Below are 23789 nucleotides of genomic sequence, written 5' to 3'. Positions count from 1 at the left end.
AGCTCAAAATAAACAGCACACCAACACATTAGCAGCTGGTTATTAGCTTATATAACAAACGTAGAAATATAGTATTTCAAAAACTAAAATCTTGATTATTTCTAGTTTCACTGATAACATAATGAAATAAAATCAGTTCAGATACTTCAAAAAATTTCCTTTACCCTATCAAATTTCCACTGGTAGCTACAGCTGTCCGGAAAGTTCTTTCCAAGTCTCACAGAGGGGATACCATGAAAATTCAAGTAGCTACCTGGTTCTGCCCAATGGAACAAGTAACCTGAGCAAAATAGTCCTCCTTACTATGACTCATACCAAACATCTTAAGAGAAGTAATTTTACTAACCTGGCTACAAGTGACTGGACCAGGAATTGGATGCATTAGTATACAAATATTGTCTTGACACAAAATATAGCAACCACACCTGAGGATGGAGGTACTTGGCAGGGGAGCATGCCACCAAATTTTTCTAAATCAAATAATGACAAACTGGCATAACCAAATCCTTTTGGGAAGGAAGTATAAATCCTAGATGAACAAAGAATAGATTGATCACTCAAACTTAGGTTGAATCCTAAACAATGTCATTTCTGCAAGATGCATTCTGATGTGTAAGCTTCAGAGACACTCTAGACCCTGAAGTCCCTCTTCACATGTGTACTTCCAACAAACCCTCAAAGCCAAAGATGATCTTCCCATACCCTCCACTAAGGCTTTGAAGAGTAATAAAATGGACCTCTCCTAGGTATCTGATAGGCAATTTAAACTCAACATAGTCAAAACAGAATTCCTCATGTTTCCAAAGACCCACTCCAACTCCTCATGGTGAACAATATTATTAGTGATCCAGATATGTGAAAGTTATCTTAATCCTCCACCCCCCACCAACCAATCAACCCCCAAGTGCTATCAAGTCCATCTTCTAAATATCTGGACACTGCCCTCCCCTCCATCTTCACAGTTCCAGGCTCTCATTACGTTAAGCCCGAATTACAACATCTTTGTAATTCATCTTTCTCCCTTGAATTTTAAGCCTATCCAAACTATTTTCCCAAATACTGCCAAAGCAACATGGCTAAAACAGATGCCCAATTATTTTATCCCTCGCTCCCAATCATCTTCAGGACAAATCTAAACCTCTCCCCAAGGCCATCTGAGGACATCAGATCAGCACCCTGCCTGAGCTTCAGCTTTTCATTCCAGATGTACCAAATTCCTTGCACCTCCATGATGAACTGAACTTCTCAGGATTCCCTGAAGTTGTTCCCAAAAACTGATTTGCTTTTCCTTGTCTTCTTCACCTGGCTAATACCTCATTAACCTTGAAGATTCAGTTCAAGTGTCAGTTCCTTCTGGGAGGCTTCTCTGAGTCCCCAGTCTGAGGGAGGCATTTGTCCTCAATGTCTCCACAGCACCATATGGTCACATCTATCTCTCTGTTACTATTTCTCTGCATTGTTTTCATCTACCTGAGTAGACTGGCTTTCATCAACGTACCTACTCCTAACACAACATGTGGCAAAGAGGAGGCATTCAGTGAATATTTGCTAAGTCCTTTCATTTGGTCTTATTATCTCTACTTAGCAAATGAGGAAACTAAGGAAGTCTACTACCTTGCCAAAACCACACAGCTAAAAGCATCACGAGGAGGATTTGAACCAAATGTTCTGACTGTAATGGGAATGACTTTCCTTCAGAATCTTTGCCTTCAGGGAACCATTCATTTAAAAACAAAAACAAAAACAAAACACCTGTGCTCTGCAAACAGCTTGGATGGGATTACTCCCTGTTTCTCCAGGCTGGGCACAAACCCAAGCATGGCCAATTATAGTATTCCCTCACACCAAATCCAGTCTGAATGACAAAGAGATGGACAGTCTACTCAAAGTCTTTCTTGGGACTTTCCTAAGAACTATACAAAAATGTGTTCCTTCTCTGCTACTACAAGTCTAAGGACTATGTAGCATGAGGTACAGTGAAATGAAAGTGAACTTCTTTGAAAAAGAAGTCAAGCAGAGGAAAAATGAGACAAGAGCTAAAAGGATTATGGAAAATGAGGGAAAAGAAGACTAAAGCCCTATATTCAACCATGCCTGATGATCTCCCCAAGAGACCTCTCAGTTACATATGGCAAAAATCCCCATTTTCACACAATCTAGTTTGCGTTGTGGGCCTTTGGCCGTCTGCATCAGCAGACTGGGGACATTCTGGCCACTAGCCAAGCAGTAATGCTTCTTGCATCTGCACATACACAAAACTGATAAACTGTCTATGGGAGGCCTGATTTCAGTCATTCTGCTCTTAGGATCATGTATATCGTTTTTTATAACCAAGACAGGAGAACAAAAGAATAAAAGGTTCTCTAACCTTTATAACTTATACTTTGTCATATAAATTTTTGTAGCTTTCTACTTTATATCTGTTAGTGAACAGTGCTCCAAATGAGAAAGGAAAAGATGTAAATGGATGTATTCATTTTCAAACATCTTGGGTGTAACAAAGAGAGACAGGTACTTCCAAGGCCAGGTTGCACCCAGATTTTGTTCATGGATAAATCTTTTTTTTTTCCCCAGCCATCATAAACCAGGGCAAAGAAAGGGCAGTGCTTTCTTCAAGTGCCTCCTTAATCCCTCGAATGAATTTAAGTCAAGAAGCCTCATCAGGAAAAAACAGAATTTAGGGGCGCATGGGTGGCTCAGTCAGTTAAGCATCTGACCCCTGGTTTCGGCTGAGGTCATGATCTCACGTCCCTGTGTCGGGCTCCACACTCAGCGCAGAGTCTGCTTCAGATTCTTTCTCCCTCTCCCTCTGCTTCTCCCTTGCTCATGCTCTCGCATTCTCTCTACATAAATAAATAATCTTAGAAAAAATATAGGATTTCATAAAAATATATATATTTTTTAAAAAACCAGCATGGTGGGCGCCTGGGTGGCTCAGTGGGTTAAAGCCTCTGCCTTCAGCTCAGGTCATGATCCCGGAGTCCTGGGATCGAGCCCCACGTCGGGCTATCTGCTCAGCAGGGAGCCTGCTTCCCTTCCTCTCTCTCTGCCTGCCTCTCTGCCTGCCTCTCTGCCTACTTGCGATCTCTCTCTCTGTCAAATAAAAAAAAAAAAAAAAAGAAAAGAAAAAAAAAACAAAAACCAGCATGGTGATACCTTATTATTACTTAATATTATTTTAAGTAGAAAATGAAAAGACTATAAATCCCTATAAATGATATCTGTTTCTTGGACTAATTTTTAATAACCTTTCATTCCCTGCCTTATTAAGAAGCTACTGATTCATTTGGAATCTGACAAGGAGAAAAGCATCTCCTCCGATCTTTGATTCCAAATTCCCTGTGATGCATTCAGGTGTTGTCATCTGTAGATTAAGGTCATATATGAAATCCTAATTTTTTAAGTATTTTTTTAAAGATTTATTTATTTTTATGTGACAGAGACAGAGAGAGCACAAGTGGGGGAAGCGTCAGGCAGAGGCAGAGGGAGAGGCAGGCTCCCCACTGAACAGAAAGCCAAACATAGGGCTCAATCCCAGAACCCCAGGATCATGACCCAAGCTTAAGACAGCCACTTAACTGATTGAACCCCCCAGGCGCCCCATGTGAATCCTAATTTTTACAGCCTAATGAGTAATGGTTAGGTTGCCCTTCTGTGAACAGAGCTTTTCAGCTGAAACATGGCTTGGCAGCTTACCAGTACTTCCGTATTTTATTTTTACCTTTGTTGTAATTTGCAGAATATTCTAAAGACTCTCTAACAACCTGAAAGCAAAGTCCACTTTATCCATTAAGTGGGAATGGCCTAAAGCACAACTCTTAGAGAAGTCATAACATGACAACCATTGAATCAGATATTGAAACTAGAAATTGCCAACAAAGGAAAAATATCAACATTCTAAACAGAAGACCTACAATAGAAAAAAAAAAAAAAAAACCATATGACCCTGTCGCATTCTCATATACCAACTACTCTCCTCCTTGGTTCACTCTTTCCCAGACATACTAGTCTCCTGGAGAAGATATCAACATGCCTGGCACATTCCTACCTTGGGGGTTTTGCACTTGCTGTTTGTTCTGCTTGGAATGTTCTCTCCTCTCATGATATACACACTACTTACTCCCTCTCTTCTATTAGGTCTTTATCGAAAGTCACCTTCTCAATGAATAACCACCTCTTAATGACTGCCTTAGAACAAGAGTTCTGTAATAATGATCCACAGAGATTATTGTCAGACTTTTCATTGCTTTAGCACCAGATTTCTTTCATTTAAAAGTAATAAATCCACTAATCAAAACTCCAGGAAGATTTCAATAAAAAACCAGATATCAAAATATAATAAATATTTAAATATCCTTATGAGTCTATTCATTATAGTACATTAAAAGTAAAATATCTTGATAGGCAAGGTGTTCCTAACTCAGGTGACCAAATAGATCTACTGTGCTTAAGTGGGCAAATAGATTTATTTATATTAGGTAACCTCAGGCTTGAGAAAGGCAATAGGTATGTTATACAGAAAAAGAGAAGGTGAAGCAACTAGAAGAGAAATGTTATGTCCTTCTTGCCACCTATGTGGCATGGACAGCAGGTTGAGAGCTGACAAGCCTGCCACTGGATGCTCCAGTCAGGAGACACTGTCAAAGAGTATGAGCACGGAACATCCCAGGGAGTCAAAGCAAGTTCAGGATCCAAGTCAAGAGAGCAAGGGAGAGATGGTAAATATTCTACGGCAGTTACCTGACAGGGAAATGGACTACATGTCTCCATGGTTTTGGCAGGGCAGGAAAGAAGGGTGTCAGCTATATGGTGGACAAGGGACACCATCATAAAGACCAGAGGAGCTCAGAGGACAATACAGGACACCCACACAAAGGTGAGGGTCCCTCCGTTCCTACCAAGACAACACAGTAAATTCCCCCAGACACACCTGCGAGAAAAGGGGGGAGAAGCAGAAGTCTAAGAAGACTGTCCTCATTTTTCTTAGAGAACCTACGCAATAATGTTTAAAGAAGCCATTTACAATCTGAACAGGACTAAGTTTTTGGGTTTTTTTGTTTTGTTTTGTTTTTTTTAAAGACTTTATTTATTTATTTGACAGAGAGATCACAAGTAGGCAGAGAGGCAGGCAGAGAGAGAGATGGAGGCAGGCTCCCTGCTGAGAAGAGAGCCCAATGCGGGGCTCCATCCCAGGACCCTGGGATCATGACCTGAGCCGAAAGCAGAGGATTAACCCACTGAGCCACCCAGGCGCCCCTGTTTTGGTTTTTTTTTTTTTTTAAGATTTTATTTATTCATTTGACAGAGAGAGATCACAAGTAGGCAGAGAGGCAGGCAGAGAGAGGAGGAAGCAGGCTCCCCGCTGAGCAGAGAGCCCCATGCGGGGCTTGATCCCAGGATCCTGAGATCATGACCTGAGCCGAAGGCAGAGGCTTAACCCACTGAGCCACCCAGGCACCCCCAGGACTAAGTTTTAAACGGTAAATACACCACTGCTGAACTAGACACCGAAAGGCACTCTATGATGTACAGACCACACATCTTCTCACACCCAAATTGTAATGTTAGCAAATGCACAAAATGGTTTAAAAAGTATCAGTATCCCAACACTAGAAGAAATGATAATTATGAGACATGATAGGGGTGTTAGCTAATACTACAAAAGCAATCATAATGCAGCATAAACGTACCAAATCAGTAGGCTGTACACCTTAAACTTGCCCAATGTTATATGTCAATTGTATCTCAATAAAAATATTCTTTTTAAGCATTAGCAAATATCTGATCACAAGAATTTCTCAGGCATAATAGCAGTTAGAGAAGTCACACACACACACACACACACACAAATATTAGGCTACATAACATCTAAAACTGTTGCACATCAAAACAAACACAAAACTAAAAGCTAGTTTTTTCAAAGCAGGAAAATGAAACAAAACAAATGTAATGCTAATATTCCCAACACATAAACATTTGAAGACTTGCCAAGCAATGCAACAAAAATTAGCAAATTCAAATAGACAAATCAAAAAGGGCAATCAAAATATCTGAAAACTGATCAGCCCCACAAGTAATCAACAAAACCAAAATTTATAAACATACCACTTTTTAACTATCAAACAAGACAATGTGTTTTTTTAACTCAGCGTTATCAGAATGGAACAGAATATACTCCAAGTAATTAGTACAAATTTTAATGTAATTGGACAACATATTATTTTTAATCCAGTCTTCCCCTAACTGTAATCTATTTTAAGGAAATAATCAGTGATGTGAACAAAAATTTGTATGCAAAGATTGTTGAATATCATAATTGTCAAAAAAAAAGGGGACAACTAAGATGATCAAAACAGGTACATTTTGTTTATATACTTATCAAGTATTCTTTGTTTATACCTGTTTGTATCCTTGTAAAGTATACCCTGGCCAAATGAAGCACTGTATAGCCACTGAAAATGTTTTTCAAAAATCACTTAAAAATATGAAAACAGAGGCAGCCGGCTGGCTTAGACAGAAGAGCGTGCAACTCGATTCCGGGGTCATAAGTTTGAGCTCCATGTTCGGTATAGAGATTACTAAAAAAAAATAAACTTTTAAAAAATATGAAAAATGATCACTATATCAAATTAAAAGAGGGTACAATATTGTATATAAGAGATGAACAGATTTGGATGTATCATGCAAAAGAACACTATTTAGATTAGAAAGGGCAAAATCCAGATACAAGCAACAAGGATGAATCTCAAAAGAAACAAAAAACAAACACAAACAAGAAAACCATCACATGAAGTGAAAAAAGCCAGACACAGAAGAGTACATACTGTATGACTCTATTTATACGAAGTTCAATAACATGCAAAACTAATCTATGGTGAAAGAACAATGGCTCCTCCTAGGAGGAGGTATAATGAGTGCAAACAGCTCTGAGGAAATTTTCAGGGTAACAGAAACGTGCAGAACATTGATGGGGTGGTCATCACGTGAGGACATACACATATAAAAAGCGATCAAGTATAGATACATATATATATATAAATAATAGTCATCACAATGTACATTTAAGATCTGTGCATTTTGCCATTCACATAATACACCTCCATAAAGTACTGTAAAAACTGAACAGAAAGATAACTTCACTTTGGCCATCTGTATGTGCAAAGAATTTTAAAAAGTGTAAAATACATCAAAATATTAAAGGTATTTAATTCTGGAATTACAAGTTATTTATATTTGCTTTTTAACATTTTGCATTTTCCACATTCTCCACAATGAGTTACATGACTTTTATAAATGATCAGAAAAAAAACTAACTTTTTGAAAAAATTCTGCCTTGCCCATAAAGGAAAATTCTGTTACACCTGTAACTATCACAAAATTATGCGATGTGTAGAAAGGCTTAGTAAATCCTTCCAACAAACTTCCTATACATTAAAAATACTCATGTCTGCAATGTATTTGGACAAATAAAGAAAACCACTTATTAAGCTAAGTATCTTCTTGGTAAATAAACGAGCAAGTCAACTGAGAAGTCAGCACTATATCATGGCATTATTTTAAAACATGGTCCTGCCTGCAGCAAATATAGGGCTCACATGCCTCAATAAAAACTAGTTCCTGAAAACCAGTTATTTTTTAAAATATATTACTTTAAATATTCCTTGTGATCCTAGACTTATCTAAACTCCATGCAAAATGCCCAAGGTAAATATTCCTTACACCAAAAATAGTTCTTGAGTTTCAGAAACTTTTACAATATGCGAAAAATAATAAAAAGAACAAAACCAAAGAAGACATACAAACCTCTGATTGTACATGCCCCGAAAGTTGTAATTAGCTCTATAATTTGGGAAAGGCTTTGGATCTAATGGCCTGTAGATGGCAGGCTCTCCCCTTTTCATAGCAAGCCCATTCAGTTCCACAGTTGGAGTTATACTGCCTGTTTAAAAGAAACATTAAAAGCACACAAGTGAAATATTTCCATAATAAATCACGCAAGCCATACTTACATTACATGTAATTACCATGAAAGAAGGTGGGAGTTGATGGCCTGTCTGTATGATTTTCTCAGGGGTGTACAGATAAACTACATAAACAGGAAAATTGTTTCTAATGAAATCTCTCTGGGGTTTTTGCAACCTTTTTTTGTATATTCATGACCAAAAATTCAGCTTGAAAGTCAAACTGTTTCAAAACAAAGGGAACATAAGATTCACAGATTGCTTAATTTGGATACTATAAAGAAAGTATTGAACATCAGTATTATTCACCCCAGGAATAACCCAGTTATTTAATCATTAAAAACATTATCATCTGTGAATAGTTTTATATTTTGCTAATCAAGCAACTGAAATTAGCAATGAATACAGGGTCATCAGTAATTCTTAGACTTATCTCATGAAAATACATTTTGGATTTTTTTCTATAACCAACAACAGAACAAATTAAATCTACTAACACTTTCTGGAAATAATCTTTAAAGACAGATACTGAAGCATTTATAGATGAAGTGATACATCTGAGGTTTCTTTCAAAATAATTCAGAGGAGAGACATGAGAAACAAAACTCGCCACCACATGTGGATAACTGCTGAAGGCAGTGATGGGTATGAAGATGTTCACTACCTTATTTGCTCTACTTTTGCAAAAGTCTGAAATACTGTAACACACACAGTAAGTTATTACATCACAGTATTTTGAGTATCAAAAGAGGTTATTTAGTAAAACATTACATTTATGTTCCATATAACAAATAATGTTCATAACAAATGAATCTGAAGTTTTTATAGAAAGTAAAATTTATTTTTTCACTGTAAATCCTGTACTATTTTGTTGGAATTATGCCTTTTGCAACAAACATTTAAGACTCCATTCATCACATACAAAAACAGGTTCCCTCATTGCAGCAGAGAAACTGGGACTGGCAGAAAGCACCCGCCAGGGGTGGTGGAACCTAACACAAAGCACAACCAGCAGCCACAACCTAAGCTATCCATCAAGAGTCAGTAACTACTCACTCTGTGTCCCAGTTCCAAAGAATTTATGTGAAACCACTAAAGAGTGTAATAAGAACAGGAACTAAACCAAGGTTAAGGGGAAAAACAAAAAGCATAGAAGGACAAAGGAGGTGGAAAAGAAAAAAGATGTGCATAAGAAAAGAATGTTAACGTACTGAATAGTAAGTCCAATTAGTCCAAACCCCTAATTTAATATCAACACTCAGAAGAGAAAGTCACAAATAAAGGGATTCTCTTCTCTTTCTTTCTTTCCTATAGTATTTTACTGAGGGATAAGTAAAAGGCACAAACCTTAAGCATACAAATCTACAAATCATTACACATTGTAAACACTCGGGGACCACCATTCAGATCAAGATATGAATGTTTTCGGGGCGCCTGGGTGGCTCAGTGGGTTAAAGCCTCTGCCTTTGGCTCAGGTCATGATCTCAGGGTCCTGGGACCGAGTCCCGCATCAGGCTCTCTGCTCAGCAGGGAGTCTGCTTCCTCCTCTCTCTCTGCCTGCCTCTCTGCCTACTTGTGATCTCTGTCTGTCAAATAAATAAATAAAATCTTTAAAAAAAAAAAAAAAAAGGTATGAATGTTTTCATCACCCAGAAAGTTCCATCATGGCTATTTCCAGTCAATAACCCCCCCTCCCCAAGTTACCCATTCTGAATTCTGTCATCAGAGTTTTGCCTGTTCTTCAAACCTAAGTATGTACTATTCTATCTTGTTTCCTTCACTCAATATAACAATTTTGTTAAATATTTCAGTATTGTAAACATTTTTTTTTAAAATCACTGAATAGGAGTCTACTGAATGGATACAACAGTTTATCTATTCTGCTGTTAATGGGACATCAAGTTGTTTCCAGTTGGGAGCAATTAAGTCTAAAGCCACAGTGTTTCAGCAGACATACACACTCAGTTCTCTTAGGCATGTCTCTAGCAGCAGAACTGCTACTAGATCAGAGAGTATGCTTATGGTTAGCTTTATTAGAAACTGTCTAACAGTCTTCTAGAGATCTAACTGCAAAGAGCAGTCTATATCTTTTTAGAAGTTTAAGTTTTTCTTATTTCATATAGATAGCAGTTTAATAATTAACATGTTAGTCAGCTGTAAGATTTATGTCATTCTGCATTCTACTCTGCAACAATCATACAGACACAAATAGCATAAAGTTCAAATGGAGAAAAAAAGAAAAGGTAAAAAAGTTTGAAAGACCTCATCCTTTAAGTAGGGCAATAAACAGGAAACTAATGTGTCTAAAAATCATCAGTGAGGTGACTTTAATGCCCTGGTAGGATATACTATACCAAAACAGGGTTTTAAGCTAGGTAAAAGGATTGTATTCATATCATTTAAATAAATTAATGATTTCATATAAAAAAATAATGATTTCATATAAATTCCTCATTTGAAAGTAAGGTTGCAATCTATGTTCTTCACAGAAACGCTAGCTGATCTTCATGAGGGAGGGTGGAGAAGCAGCAGACAAGTGAGAACTGTGCTGAAGAGGTTTCGACTCTGGGAGCCAAGTATCTCCACCTGTTTCAGAAAGAACTAGTTTGCCACCACGGCATGTGCACAGCCTCTCTACTTACACAATAAGGCGTCCATGGTAAACACTTACAGAGTAACTTCCAACTATGAGAGCCTGCAAGTAACGCTAAGTACCACTCCAGCAGGTGCGGGCAGGAGCCACGTTGCATAAAGATGATCACGACACAGCATCCTCAGGCGTCAAAGCTGACACCGTCAACACAGAATCCGTCTCTGGTGTTCTTTCGGTAGATTAAAAGAAACTTCTGTATTTATCAGTGATAAATATAACAAGGCTAACTGGTTATATATACAAACATACGTAACAACTACTGTGGATTCCCATTATGTGGAAGGTGAAAGAGAAATGCCACAGCTAGTTTTCAAGGAGCTACATATTGCTAACACTCAAGGAAAAAGCTTTGTAAGCAGTTAGAATAGTCCCTGGAACACAGCAGTCACTCAGTAAATATTTGTTCAAAGAATGAACTGATTGATTAACCAACCAAGGCTCCTTAAAGAAATGGCTGGTGCCAGGGCCAGGATAAGGAACATATGAGATGACCTTGGAACATCTTACTGAGCCAGAAAGTAAGAAGTGCTCAAGAATGATGAAAACAGTAGAAGACACTAGAGTCAACTGGAACCATACCCCGGTCAAGTCTGTGACAAATTGAGAATCGAAATAAATAATGATAGATTATAAACCTGTAAGTAAAACAGGAATCCAAGAGTCTATAGTGATAGAAATAAACGAACAAAAAAAAATGAGGGGAAAGAGAAATTGTAGGGTAGAATGCCAACTAATAAATCTTTAACAACAACAACAAAAAAAAACTGGAATCAAAACATCACACTTTAAGAGAAAATAAGTTTCGTTGTTTTTTAAGTTTCTGTTGTTTTAAGCCACATCAATCAATCAATCAATCAATCAATCACTCTGTGGCACTCTTCAGAGTATTACTGATTTGGAAAAGAATCGTTAGTAAATGCCAAATCTGGTAGGTGAAAGTAAGTTTCACGAGGAATAGAATGTTTATATAGTCCCAAAGTTTCTCCTCAGAAAATACTTATTAGTTCCTTATTATTTAATAAGAAAACATACTTACTAATTAACTTTACAGTAGAGAAGCCTAGCAAACATACTCTTCATCAAGTGACAAAAGTCATCACTAATGGGACAAATCAGTATCAGGTTTATCCTGATAGGTAACACTGAACTAATAAGCCCACAGCACTGGGACATTCATGCTAAAAATGCATAAAATTATGAGGCAACTCCGGATAAACTCAATTGAGGGGCAGTCTACAAATGATGTGGCCTGTACTATTAAAAAATGTCATGGTCGTAAAAGACAAGAACTCCGAGGAACTATTCCAAATTGAAGAAAAATGAAAAGAAATGATAAATACATGACCCCCATTAGATCCGGAACCTACAAAGGATATTACTGGGACAGCCAATGAAGGAAGAATGGAGTCTTTGTGATACATGATAATACCAGATCAATGTTAACTTCCTGACAGGAGAATGGCCATGTACTTGGGAACAATACACCGAAATACTAAGGGGAATGGGACCACAGGTTTTTTTAAAATGGGAAAATTCTATCAACTGGCACTCTACAACAGAGGTCTCAATACCAACAACCATATGAAAAGGTGCTCACCCTCATTAGTTATTAAGGAAATGAAAATTAAAACAACACTGAATTACTACCATACACGTAGAAGAACAGCTAAAATTTTTAAAGCTGAAGAGACCAAATGTTGACAAGGATGTAGAGAGCTCTCATGCATTGCTAGTAGGAAAGGAAAATTATACTGTGACATGATGTATTATGTATGCATTTATTATGTGTGTATTTTTTTCAAGTATGAACCTGGAATAGGGAAAACTTTTTTTTTTTTTTGGAGACACAGGATTCCCTAAATCGGGACGGGGCAAAAAGGGAGGGGGTTTTGCTCTGTTGCCCACGTTGGAGTGCAGTGGCTATTCCAAAGCACAATCCCACTACTCCGATGTGTTCTACTTCCAACCTGGGCTGGTTCACCCACCTTAGGAAACCCGGTGGCCCCTGCTCCCAGGGTCACTGTATCAAGGCTGAACTTAGTGCAGACACTCCATCAGCATGGCGCACTGCAGCCTAGGACGTCTGGACCAACTGACCTTCCTGCCTCTGCCTCCTAAGTAGCTGCGAATACATGCCGGCCGTACGTCTCATGAACGTTTGGGGGTTTTTTTGGTTTTGATTTTCGTTTTTGTTTCTGTTTTGTCATCCTGACCCTTTCATTGTTGACATTAAAAAAATAAAAGATACTTTAACACAATAGTGAACATACAGGGCAAAAGCAAATAATAAAATTTAATGTTGAGTTAAGTAGCAAGCTAAATGTGTGGGCCTCCAAATTGCTTAAAAATGGTTATGTTCGGGGCGCCTGGGTGGCTCAGTGGGTTGAGCCGCTGCCTTCAGCTCAGGTCATGATCTCAGGGTCCTGGGATCGAGTCCCGCATCGGGCTCTCTGCTCAGCAGGGAGCCTGCTTCCCTCTCTCTCTCTCTCTCTGCCTGCCTCTCCGTCTACTTGTGATCTCTCTCTCTGTCAAATAAATAAATAAAATCTTAAAAAAAAAAAAAAATGGTTATGTTCACAGTTTACAGCAGTTGGCTTATAGGTGAGAAAAACGTCAAAGTTTTTCCAGCTGAATGTCCAAGGAAATTCTCATTTCATGGACATACTTTAATTGCTGTTCTAATTCACTATTCAAACTGGCCAAAACTATGATAGTTTCCTTACACTGTGTCTAACGATGGCTCAATAGCTTTCTTACCTTTCCCAATAGGTCTAGGAATAAAAGACTGTGATGTAAGAACAGCAGCTATGATACCTGTCTTTCATGTATGCTCACTGACTTTTGGTCTTAATTCTTATTCTGATTTGCATGAACACATGTATAACCCATGACCCAACAGTTCCTATACTAGGTACATTCCCAACAAAGATGTATACGTACAAGACTGGTCACAGCAGTTTTATTTCTAAGAGCCCAAAACTGGAAACAATCTAAATGTCCATCAATAGCACAATGAATAAATAAATTATGGTATATTCATGAAATGGCTACTGTATAGCAATGAAATACTATATACTGTTAAATACAACATGGATGAATCTCATAGATGTAACACTGAGAAAAAGAAGCCATCACAAAAGAGTACAGTGCATGATTCTAACAAGCAGGCACAATGAATTTAAGACCGACAAACAGAATAGTGGCTTCCTTTGGAGTTGTATGACCACCTGAAGGGGGTATGAGGGAAGCTTCTGGAGTACTGATAAAGCCTGTGGTACTGGTAAAGTGTTCACAGTGCAAAAAACCATTAAAGCTTTACAATTATAATTTGTGCATGTAACTTTACCTTCAAAAAGCTACTCGTTTTCTCAGCTCACTGCAGCACTCAACAGCAGAAACTCATCTCCACTGGTCTTTCGGACTCTCCTATTTCCTTCCCCCGACTCCCTTGCTGGTGTACCTCCCATTATAATCCTCTAAAGTGGACCTGATGCAGAGATAGGCACACACTGCTCCTGCTTCACACTGTATGCTCCAAACAGCTCACTCTCTATTATGGCTTCAACCACTGGATCAACAACACTGGTCCTTCTGTTCCATTCCCACTGCCATTCCCAAAGCTCTCATAGAGCAGGGAGCATATAGTACTCAATGCACGGGAGTTTCTTTTCTTTTCTTTACCCATAAACTATGGCAATGGTTTCCTAACTGTTCTTGCTTTTAGTATTTTCTACCTTCAAGCCACATATAAACTGAATTTCCTAAAATGTTGTTTTAAACACATCATCCACTGGCTTGTGAACACTAGTCACCTAAACTACAGATAAAATCTGATCTCCTAAACCTGGCATTCAAGTCCATCACAATTCATCCCTTCTGTATCTCCAGTCTTATCTCTTCCTAGTCACTTACCTGCTCTAATTAAAACCATGCCCCCCCAATTTTTTTTTTTTTTACCAAAACTATCATCCACATCCTATTTTCAATGCCTTTCCTCACCGTCTGCCAAGCATATTCTTTTTTTTTTTTTAAAGATTTTATTTATTTGACAGACAGAGATCACAATTAGGCAGAGAGGCAGGCAGAGAGCGAGAAAAGGAAGCAGGCTTCCCGCTGAGCAGAGAGCCCGAAGCAAGGCTCGATCCCAGGACCCTGGGATCATGACCTGAGCCAAAGGCAGAGGCTTTAACCCACTGAGCCACCCAGGCGCCCCTGCCTAGCATATTCTTTCCTCAACTCTATACCTGCCTACTCTCCATTCAAGGACGTTATCTTCCCTCAAGTACACCCATCCATGTCTATCATTACTTATAATACTGATGAGTGTTATTATTCACTTGGTACTTAATCTTTACCATTAAATTATGTGCCTTATGTATACAAGTGTAAAATTTTCACAGAAAAGGACAATGTTTTATATCTCTTAAATATATAAAAGCAAGTGCTTAATACAAAGAGAAAGCAGTGTGGTACTAATGATCAATCAGTAATCTAAAGAGATTTTTAAAAATTATAAAAGCAGACTGTCTCTTACCAACTTCAAATGACTAGAATGGGTGTTTTTCTTTGTTGTAGTAATATTTTGCTTATTTAAACTTCCTTAATAAATACTACCATCAGTTGAACAGAAGCAAAAGGAGTAATAGGAAATTCATGCAGTTTTGGAAAAAGCTGTCCTTGAAAGAACAGACTATGTCTACTTAGCATATGCCACATGAGAAAGAAAGAAGCATTAGGTGATTATAAGCAGGAGCATATGGACTCTAATTAAATATACAGAGTCATTTGTGGCAGGAAAAAGTTTTTTTTTACTCCATCACAAAAATACCTAAAGTATTATTTGTTAGAAGGTAAACTCTTAAATTAATAAATTAATGAGTAAATGGATGTAGGGTTAGTACTAAACTTATGGAACTTTATTAACTTGATATAATCAATTCATGCATTATGTCCAATATAGGTTTGTCTCTTCCAAACAGATGACTGGATGCACAATGTTGTTGGTATCACACGTAACCGGAACAACTCTTTAAAATTCTTCTTAGGAGATAAAAATTGGAAAACTTGTTTACTTAGCATTATATCACACACAGGTTTTTTTTTGGATTTGTGGGTTTCTTAATAAAATTCCATAAGTATTCTAAATTTGAGCGGTTCTATCAACCGTTTCTAAACCACAAGCAAAATAAGATGCTTAGGCCTAACTGTATAATTTTTTATTAAGCTAAAGTAAAGAATAACTATTTTTAATCATTAAACTGTACATTTTTATATGTTATATAAAAAGAGAAATTAATCATTTCTTTTTTTAAAAGATTTTATTGATTTTACAGAGAGAAAGCACAAGTAAGCGGAGCGGCAGGCAGAGGGAGAGAGAGAAACAGACTCTCTGCTGAGCAGGGAGCCTGATGCAGAGCTTGATCTCAGGACCCTGGGATTGTGACCTGAGCCGAAGGCAGCCTCTTAACCAACTGAGCCACCCAGGTGCCCCCTCTAGCTTTATTTTATAAAAAACTCAGGCATTGCAGCATTATTTACAATAACCAACTTGTGGAAGCAGCCCAAGCACAGACAAGCATCTATGTCAATCCATAGATGAATGGATAAAGAAGAGGCAGGAGATAGATAGATAGATAGATAGATATCGGAACATAGGAATATTACTTAGCCATAAAAAAGTAAAATCTTCCCATTTGCAATGACATGGATGGGGCAAGACAGTATTATGCTAATTGAAATAAGTCAGTTTGAGAGAGACAAATACTGTATGATTTCACTCATATGTGAATATAAGATACAAAACAAATGAACAAAGGAAATAAAAGAGAGAGAGACAAACCAAGAAATGGACTCTTAACTACAGAGAACAAAATGATGGTCACCAGAGGAGAAGTGAGTGGAGGGATGAGGGAAATAGGTGACAGGAATTAAAGAGTACACTTATCAGGATGAGCACTGAGTAATGTGTAGACTTTTTGAATCACTATATTGTACATCTGTAACTAACATAACACTGTATGTTAACTATACTGGAATTAAAACTAAAAACAAAACAAAACAAAAAAAAAAAAAAAAACCTCAATCATACTTTCTGTTCTTTGTATCCAAATGTATTTTTGCAACATTTAAAAAGTAAATAATGCATCTTTAGAGTATTAACAAAGCAAATTTTTAAAATAATTATAATTACGTTCCTCATTCTCTCACCTTCAATTACTATTCAGTTGTTTTGTGTGTGTGTGCTATTAATACCTCTTGACTATACAAATGGCCTGCTATAAAGAAAAATACAGAGAACAGCACATATAGAACACAACAACACAACAGAAGGAAACAAGTAAGTGCCATACCTGGGTTATTATTAACATTACTTTTGGGTGGTTTCTGAACTGGTTTGGGAAGTGTTGATTCAGTCAAAGCTTTGTTAGCAACAGCTTGTTGGGCCTTCTTTATACTGCTCCCTTCGGATTCCCATGTCTGCTCACCAAGACTCAGTTGCACTGAGAACATCTTCGAAAAACATAAAGAGACAGAAAATATTAAAATTTTCAGGAAATAAAATATGCTGTCTGAGAGAAAAACAGATATACCATAGAATCAAATTTTAGAGCTAGGGGTGACCTTACAAATTACTTGCACAAAAATATTATTCCACCTAGTGAAATCATTTTAAGAGATTGTACCAGATCCTGTTATATCCATTCAAAGGCATAGGAGCAGCACTAAGTGAACATCTGGGGTAGAATAAAGCAAGAAGAAATCACTTCCCTAAATAGAACGAATTGTTAATGTCATTCAAATAGTCCTCATAAAAGCAGAATAAGTAAAGGAAGATGAGAAACTAAGAGAATCCACAAGGCCCTGCCTCTGTAATACTTATAAAATCTAATACCTTAAATGTCATACTTAGTACAATCTAGTCAAAGAGTCAAGAAATCCTTCTAAATATTATGTCATCAGGAAACTCTCAATCCTCCACAATCAACATTTAACCAGTCACCAAATTCTGTTAATTTTAACCTCACAAATATTTCTCAAAGCTCTCTCTCTAAAATCAAACAAACAAAACTCCTCAAATCCAACTGTATCACCTCAACCAACCTCAGGTTAAAAATCTTTCAATGGTCCCACTTGGTGTGGTACAAAGTTCTTTTTGTCCATCTTCATTTCATAACCACCCTTTCCTATATCATCTGAATATTCCATTCACACCATTATTTCCATGAGAGTTCAAAACCTATTGTTCGCCTTCTAATATTGAGGATCAAGTTACAGAATACACAATCCGCTGTTTTCCACAGAAAGCCTACTACTTTGTAGGAATACAAAATATTAACCCCAAGATACTTTTAATTAATTAATTTTTGTTTGACTCTCAAGACAGCCCCACGAAAGAACTACTCTCAATTTCATGCAGAGATAAGGGAACAGGCTCAGAGAGAATTAATTTCCCACAGTCCTATAGCTCGTAACTGATTCAACTTCTGGCTGTTTGGACACCAACCAAGGTCACGGCATGCCGTGCTGCCCTCATCAGTGGAGTAAACTCAACTCCTAAATTTGTTTTCTTTTTCCTTCCTGGGGGTTTCAGTATTTATCAAGTTTGTTTTTGTTTTTGTTTTTAGGATTTGAGAGAGAGAGAGAGAGAAAGTGCTAGCATGAGTGCAGAGAGGAGCAGAGGGGACAAACAGACTCCCTGCTGAACCTGGGGGACCCTGAGACCATGACCTGAGCCAAAGCAGACGCTTAATGGGCTGAGCCCCCAGGAACCCCCATGATGATTTATTCTTTCTCACAATTTTAAATTCTAAATTCTTAATTTAGAATTAAATTTAATTCTTTAATTCTTGGGGTCAAAATATTAACCCCAAGATACTTTTAATCAAAAAGATATTTTTAATTTAATTTAATTTTTTTTAATTAAAAAGAAATAAATGTATATTTGCAGGAAGGAGATCAGGTAGAACATACCTTAACCAAGTGATTAAAGTTAGCATCATCAATAATCATACAAACTAATACCATGTACCTCCTGATATGATCCAATGAGAAGCATTTAGTATTCTTGGCCAAAAATGCTTAACCTGAACCTAATCACAGGAAGAAAATCAGACAAGCTAGATTATGGTATATTCTGTAAGACAACTGGCCTAAACTCTTAAAAAATGTCAATGTCATGAAAGGAAAAAAACACAACAAAAGAATATACCATAATCTAGATTTGTCTGGTTTTTCCCATGATTAATCCATATGATTTAACCTTTTCTGCTTCCTAATCTTCTAGATGTCAGTATTTTCCTAGGCTCACAGGCCATACACCTTCAAGAGGTCTTCCTTGTCTCCATTTCTCTCTCCATTCTCACCTGCATCCAGTTATCAAGCTGCTGATTCAACTTCAAAAATATTTTTCAGATCTGGCCTCCTCTCTTTATGCTCTTCACCAATGTCTTAGCAAGGAATATCAACCTCTCTCCCCTAAATTACTGTAAGACCATTCTAACACCATCCCCTTAACGTAAGACATTTCCATTCAAACTATCCTTGTGACCACCACCAACATGAACATTCTATAAAATACAAATGTATCTGGGGCGCCTGGGTGGCTCAGTGGGTTAAAGCCTCTGCCTTCGGCTCAGGTCATGATCTCAGGATCCTGGGATCAAGCCCCGCATCGGGCTCTCTGCTCAGCGGGGAGCCTGCTTCCCCCTCTCTCTCTGCCTGCCTCTCTGCCTATTTAGATCTCTGTCTGTCAAATAAATAAATAAAATCTTTTAAAAAAAAATACAAATGTATCCAAGTCAAACCTGTACTTTTCTGAAACTTCTCTAAAGGACCCCACTAGCTTATTGTACACCTAAAACTAATACAATATTTTATGTCAATTATATCTCAATAAAACTAGAGAAAACAAAAAGAATGCCACTACAATACAAATTTAATAATTTAAATAAGAAATGCTAGGATGCACTTATGAGTTTAAGTGGTAGCTTTACCATTTACTATGTGCAAAGTTAGGACAGTTACCTATTCTTTCTGTTTCCTTATTTCTTTAATAAACTGGGACTAAAAGGAACACATAGAATTGTTGTGAAAACTGGGGCGCCTGGGTGGTTCAGTGGGTTAAAGCCTCTGCATTTGGCTCAGGTCATGATCTCGGGGTCCTGGGATTGAGCCCCACATTGGGCTCTCTGCTCAGCGGGGAGCCTGCTTCCCCCTCTCTCTCTGCCTGTCTCTCTGCCTACTTGTGATCTCTGTCAAATAAATAAATAAAATCTTAAAAAAAAAAAAGAATTGTGAAAATTAAAACAAAAGGATGTAAATGATGCCACTTAAAAGGCAGAGATTGTCAAATTTGATTAAAAAAAGAAAAAGCAAAATCTGGGGTGCTTGGCTGGCTCAGTCAGTTAAGCATCTGCCTTCAGCTCAGGTCATGATCCTCGGGTCTGAGATTAAGCCTAGCATTGGTTCCAAGCTAGGCAGGAAGTCTGTTTCTCCCTCCCCCACTGGCCCTCTGCCCTTCTTGTGTGCTCACTCTCTCTCTCTCTCTGCAATAAATAAAATCTTTAAAAAAAGCAAAATGCAACTACATGCTTCCTACAAGTAATGCGTTTCAACTATAAAGATGACAGAAAAAAAATGTATCGTGCTAACATAAGTCAATGAAAAGTTAGATGGCTATATTAATATCAAACAAAGTAGATTCCAGAGTAAAGATTAATACCAATGATAACAAAGGTAATTTCTTAAGGATAAAGGGGCCAATTAATGAAGAAGACATAACAATCCAGAACATTTATTAACTAATAACACAGCTTCAAAATATATGAAGCAAAAATAAATGGAACTACAAAGAGAAGTAAGAAAAAATCCACAATTTACATCAGAAATACAATGTCCCCTTAATAGGTGACATAGCAATTAATAAGCAATCACAAAGAATATAGTAGAAATGAACATACTATAAACCAACAAAACCTGATGGGCATTTTTAGAACTCTCTACCCAAAAAGAGCAGAAAATACATCCGCTCTCAATTTCTCACAAAACATTCACGAAGAAAGAAGATATTCTAGACCATAAAACAAGTCTCAGTAAATTCAAAGGATTCAATGAAGCAAAGTATGTTCTCTGACCACAATGGAATTAAGTTAGAACTAATAACGGAAAAATCTCTGGAAAATCTCCAAACATTTAGAAACTAAGTAATATATTTCTAAATAACGCATAGGTAAAAGATTAAATCAAAATGGAAATTAGAAGGTTTTAAAACTGAATAAAAATGAAAATACTACTTCTTAGAAGATTACATTAAAATAGTTCTAAGAGGAAATCTCTAGAACTAAATGCCTGTTTCAGAAAACTAAGGTCTCAAGTTAACTTTAGCTTCAATCTTAAGAAACTAGAAAAAGAAGAGCAAATCAAATCTGACATTACAGGGGCTCAGGCAGTTAAGTATCTGACTCTTGATTTCGGCTCAAGTCTCAGGATTGTGGGATTAAGCCCCATGCCGGGCTCTGTGCTCAATGGGGAGTCTGCTTGGATTCTCTCTCTGCCCCCACCCTTCACACACGCATGTGCACGCTAACAAATAAATAAATCTTAATTAAAAAAAAAAAACTGAAGTTAACAGAAAAAAAAGAACTAAAGATAAAAGTAAACAATGAAACAGAAAATGAAACCAAATAGAAATAAAACCAAATAGATCAATAAAACAAAGAGCTGATTCTTCGCAGAGATCAATAAAATTGGTAAACCTACAGCCAGACTAATCTTGGGGAAAAAAAGACATAAATCACTAATATCAGGAAATGAGAGAAGCAACATCACTCCAGATTCCTAAAGTATTAAAAAGATAACAAGGAAGTATTTTTAACAACTTTATACCAATAAACTCAACAACTTAAATTCTGTCAAAGACACAATTACTAAAGCTCATTCAAGAAGAAATAAGTAATCCAAATAGTCCTATAAATGTTAAAGAAATTGAATCTGTAGTTTAAAATCTTTCCTCAAAGAAAACTCCAGGCCCAGATGGTCATAATGATAAATTCTACTAAATATTGTAGGAAGAAATAATACCAGTTCACATAAAGTCTTCCCCAAAAAAGAGTAAGATATTATTAGGGAACACAATATAAATCAAAACTACAGACCAAGATCTCTGATAAAGACAGATGTAAAAATCCTCCACAAAATATTAAAAACAAGGAATACAAACTGGCACAGCTACTCTGGAAAACAGTATAGAGGTTCCTCAAACAGTTAAAAATAGAACTACCCTATGATCCATTTTGTATTTACCCAAAGAATACAAAAACACTAATTCAGAAAGACATATGTAATCCGATGTTTATATCAGCATTATCTGTAACAGCCAATTATGGAAACAACCAAAGCGTCCATCATCTGATGAATGGAGAAAGATGTGGTACAAAGGGAAGACCTGTAAGGCTACCCAGCAGATCTCTCAACAGAAATTTGGCAAGCCAGAAGGAAGTGGCATGATATACTCAACATGCTAAATGGGAAAAATCTGCAGCCAAGAATACTCTATCCAACAAGGCTATCATTCAGAATAGAAGGAGAGACAAAGAGTTTCCCAGACCAACAAAAACTTAAGGAGTCCATGCGCACTCAACCAGCCCTGCAAGCAATATTAAAGGGAACTCTTTGAGTGGAAAGAAAAGACCAGAAGTGACAAAGACAAGAAAAGAACACAGAAAATCTCCAGAAACAATGACAAAACAAGTAATAAAATGGCACTAAAGGGGCTCCTGGGTGGCTCACTCAGTTAAGCGTCTGTCTTCAGTGGGTCATGATCCTAGAGTCCTGGAATTGAGCCCTACATCAGGCTCCCTGCTCAGCAGGGAGCCTGCTTTTCCCTCTCCCTCTGCCTGTTACTCCCCCTACTTGTGCTCGCTCTCTCCCTCTTTCTCTCTCTAATAAATAAATAAAATCTTTTTTAAAAAATGTCACAAATATATTATCAATAATTACTCTGAAGGTAAATGGACTAAATGCTCCAGTCAAAAGAGATAAAGTGTCAGAATGGGTAAGAAAACAAGAGCCATCTATATGTTGCCTACAAGAGACTCATTTTAGACCTAAAGACACCTGCAGATTGAAAGTGAGGGGATGGAGAAACATTTATCATGCAAATGGATGTCAAAAGAAAGCTGGAGTAGCAATACTTTCATCATACAAACAAGATTTTAAACCCAAGACTGTAACAGGAGATGAAGAGGATCCCTATATCATAATAAAAGGTACCATCCAATAAGAAAAATCTAACAATCGTAAATATTTATGCCCCCAACATGGGAGTACCCAAATACATAAAACAATTAATAACAAACATTAAGGAAATCCTTGATAATACTACAATAATAGTAGGGGACTTTAATACCCACTTACTGCACTACATAGATCGTCTAAGCAGAAGATCAACAAGGAAACAAGGGCTTTGAATGACACACTGAAACAGATGGACTTCACAGGTATATTTAGAACACTCCATCCTAAAGAAACAGAAGACACATTCTTTTCAAGTGCACATGGGACATGCTCCAGTACAGATCACATACTGGATCAAAAAACAGGCCTCAACAAGTACAAAAAGATTGGGATCATACCATTCATATTTTCTGACCACAAAGCTATGAAACTTAAAGTCAACCACAAGAAAAAATTTGGAAAGACCACAAATACAAGGAGGTTAAAACAACATGCTTCTAAACAATGAATGTGTCAACCAGGAAATCAAAGAAGAAATTAAAAAATACATGGAAAACAAATGAAAATGAAAATACAATGATCCAAAACATCTGGGATGCAGCAAAAGGAGTCCTAGGAGGGGCACCTGGGTGGCTCAGTGGTTTAAAGCCTCTGCCTTCGGCTCACGTCATGATCTCAAGGTCCTGGGATCAAGCCCCACATCGGGCTCTCTGCTCAGCAGGGAGCCTGCTTCCCCGACCCCCACCTCTCTCTGCCTGCCTCTCTGCCTACTTGCGATCTATCTCTCTCTCTCTCTCTCCCCCTCTAAAAAAAAAAAAAAAAAAAAAGGGAGTCCTAGGAGGGAGATATATAGCAATACAGGCCTACCTCAAGAAGCAAGAAAAATCTCAAATACACAACCTAACCTTACACCTAAAGAAGCTAGAAAAAGGACAACAAAT

At 37.4% G+C, this 23789-nt stretch overlaps 1 protein-coding gene across 2 annotated transcripts in view; it reads right to left on the bottom strand.

Moving 5' to 3' along the window:
- Window positions 1-23789, bottom strand: part of LOC111156774 (staufen double-stranded RNA binding protein 2) — a 318514-nt gene that overhangs the window by 241778 nt on the left and 52947 nt on the right. For both annotated transcript variants that reach the window (XM_022517840.1, XM_022517841.1), the window contains 2 exons: window positions 16965-17124; window positions 7804-7939 (listed from right to left, as the gene is read on the bottom strand). In XM_022517840.1, the coding sequence (XP_022373548.1) occupies window positions 7804-7939; window positions 16965-17124 (296 nt within the window). The remainder of the gene's footprint in view (window positions 1-7803; window positions 7940-16964; window positions 17125-23789) is intronic.

The sequence above is a fragment of the Enhydra lutris genome, unplaced genomic scaffold, assembly GCF_002288905.1.
Source record: "Enhydra lutris kenyoni isolate GAN:26980312 unplaced genomic scaffold, ASM228890v2 scaffoldscaffold49, whole genome shotgun sequence".
NCBI classification, from domain to species: domain Eukaryota; kingdom Metazoa; phylum Chordata; class Mammalia; order Carnivora; family Mustelidae; genus Enhydra; species Enhydra lutris.
This window is presented reverse-complemented; position numbering and strand designations above follow the sequence as displayed.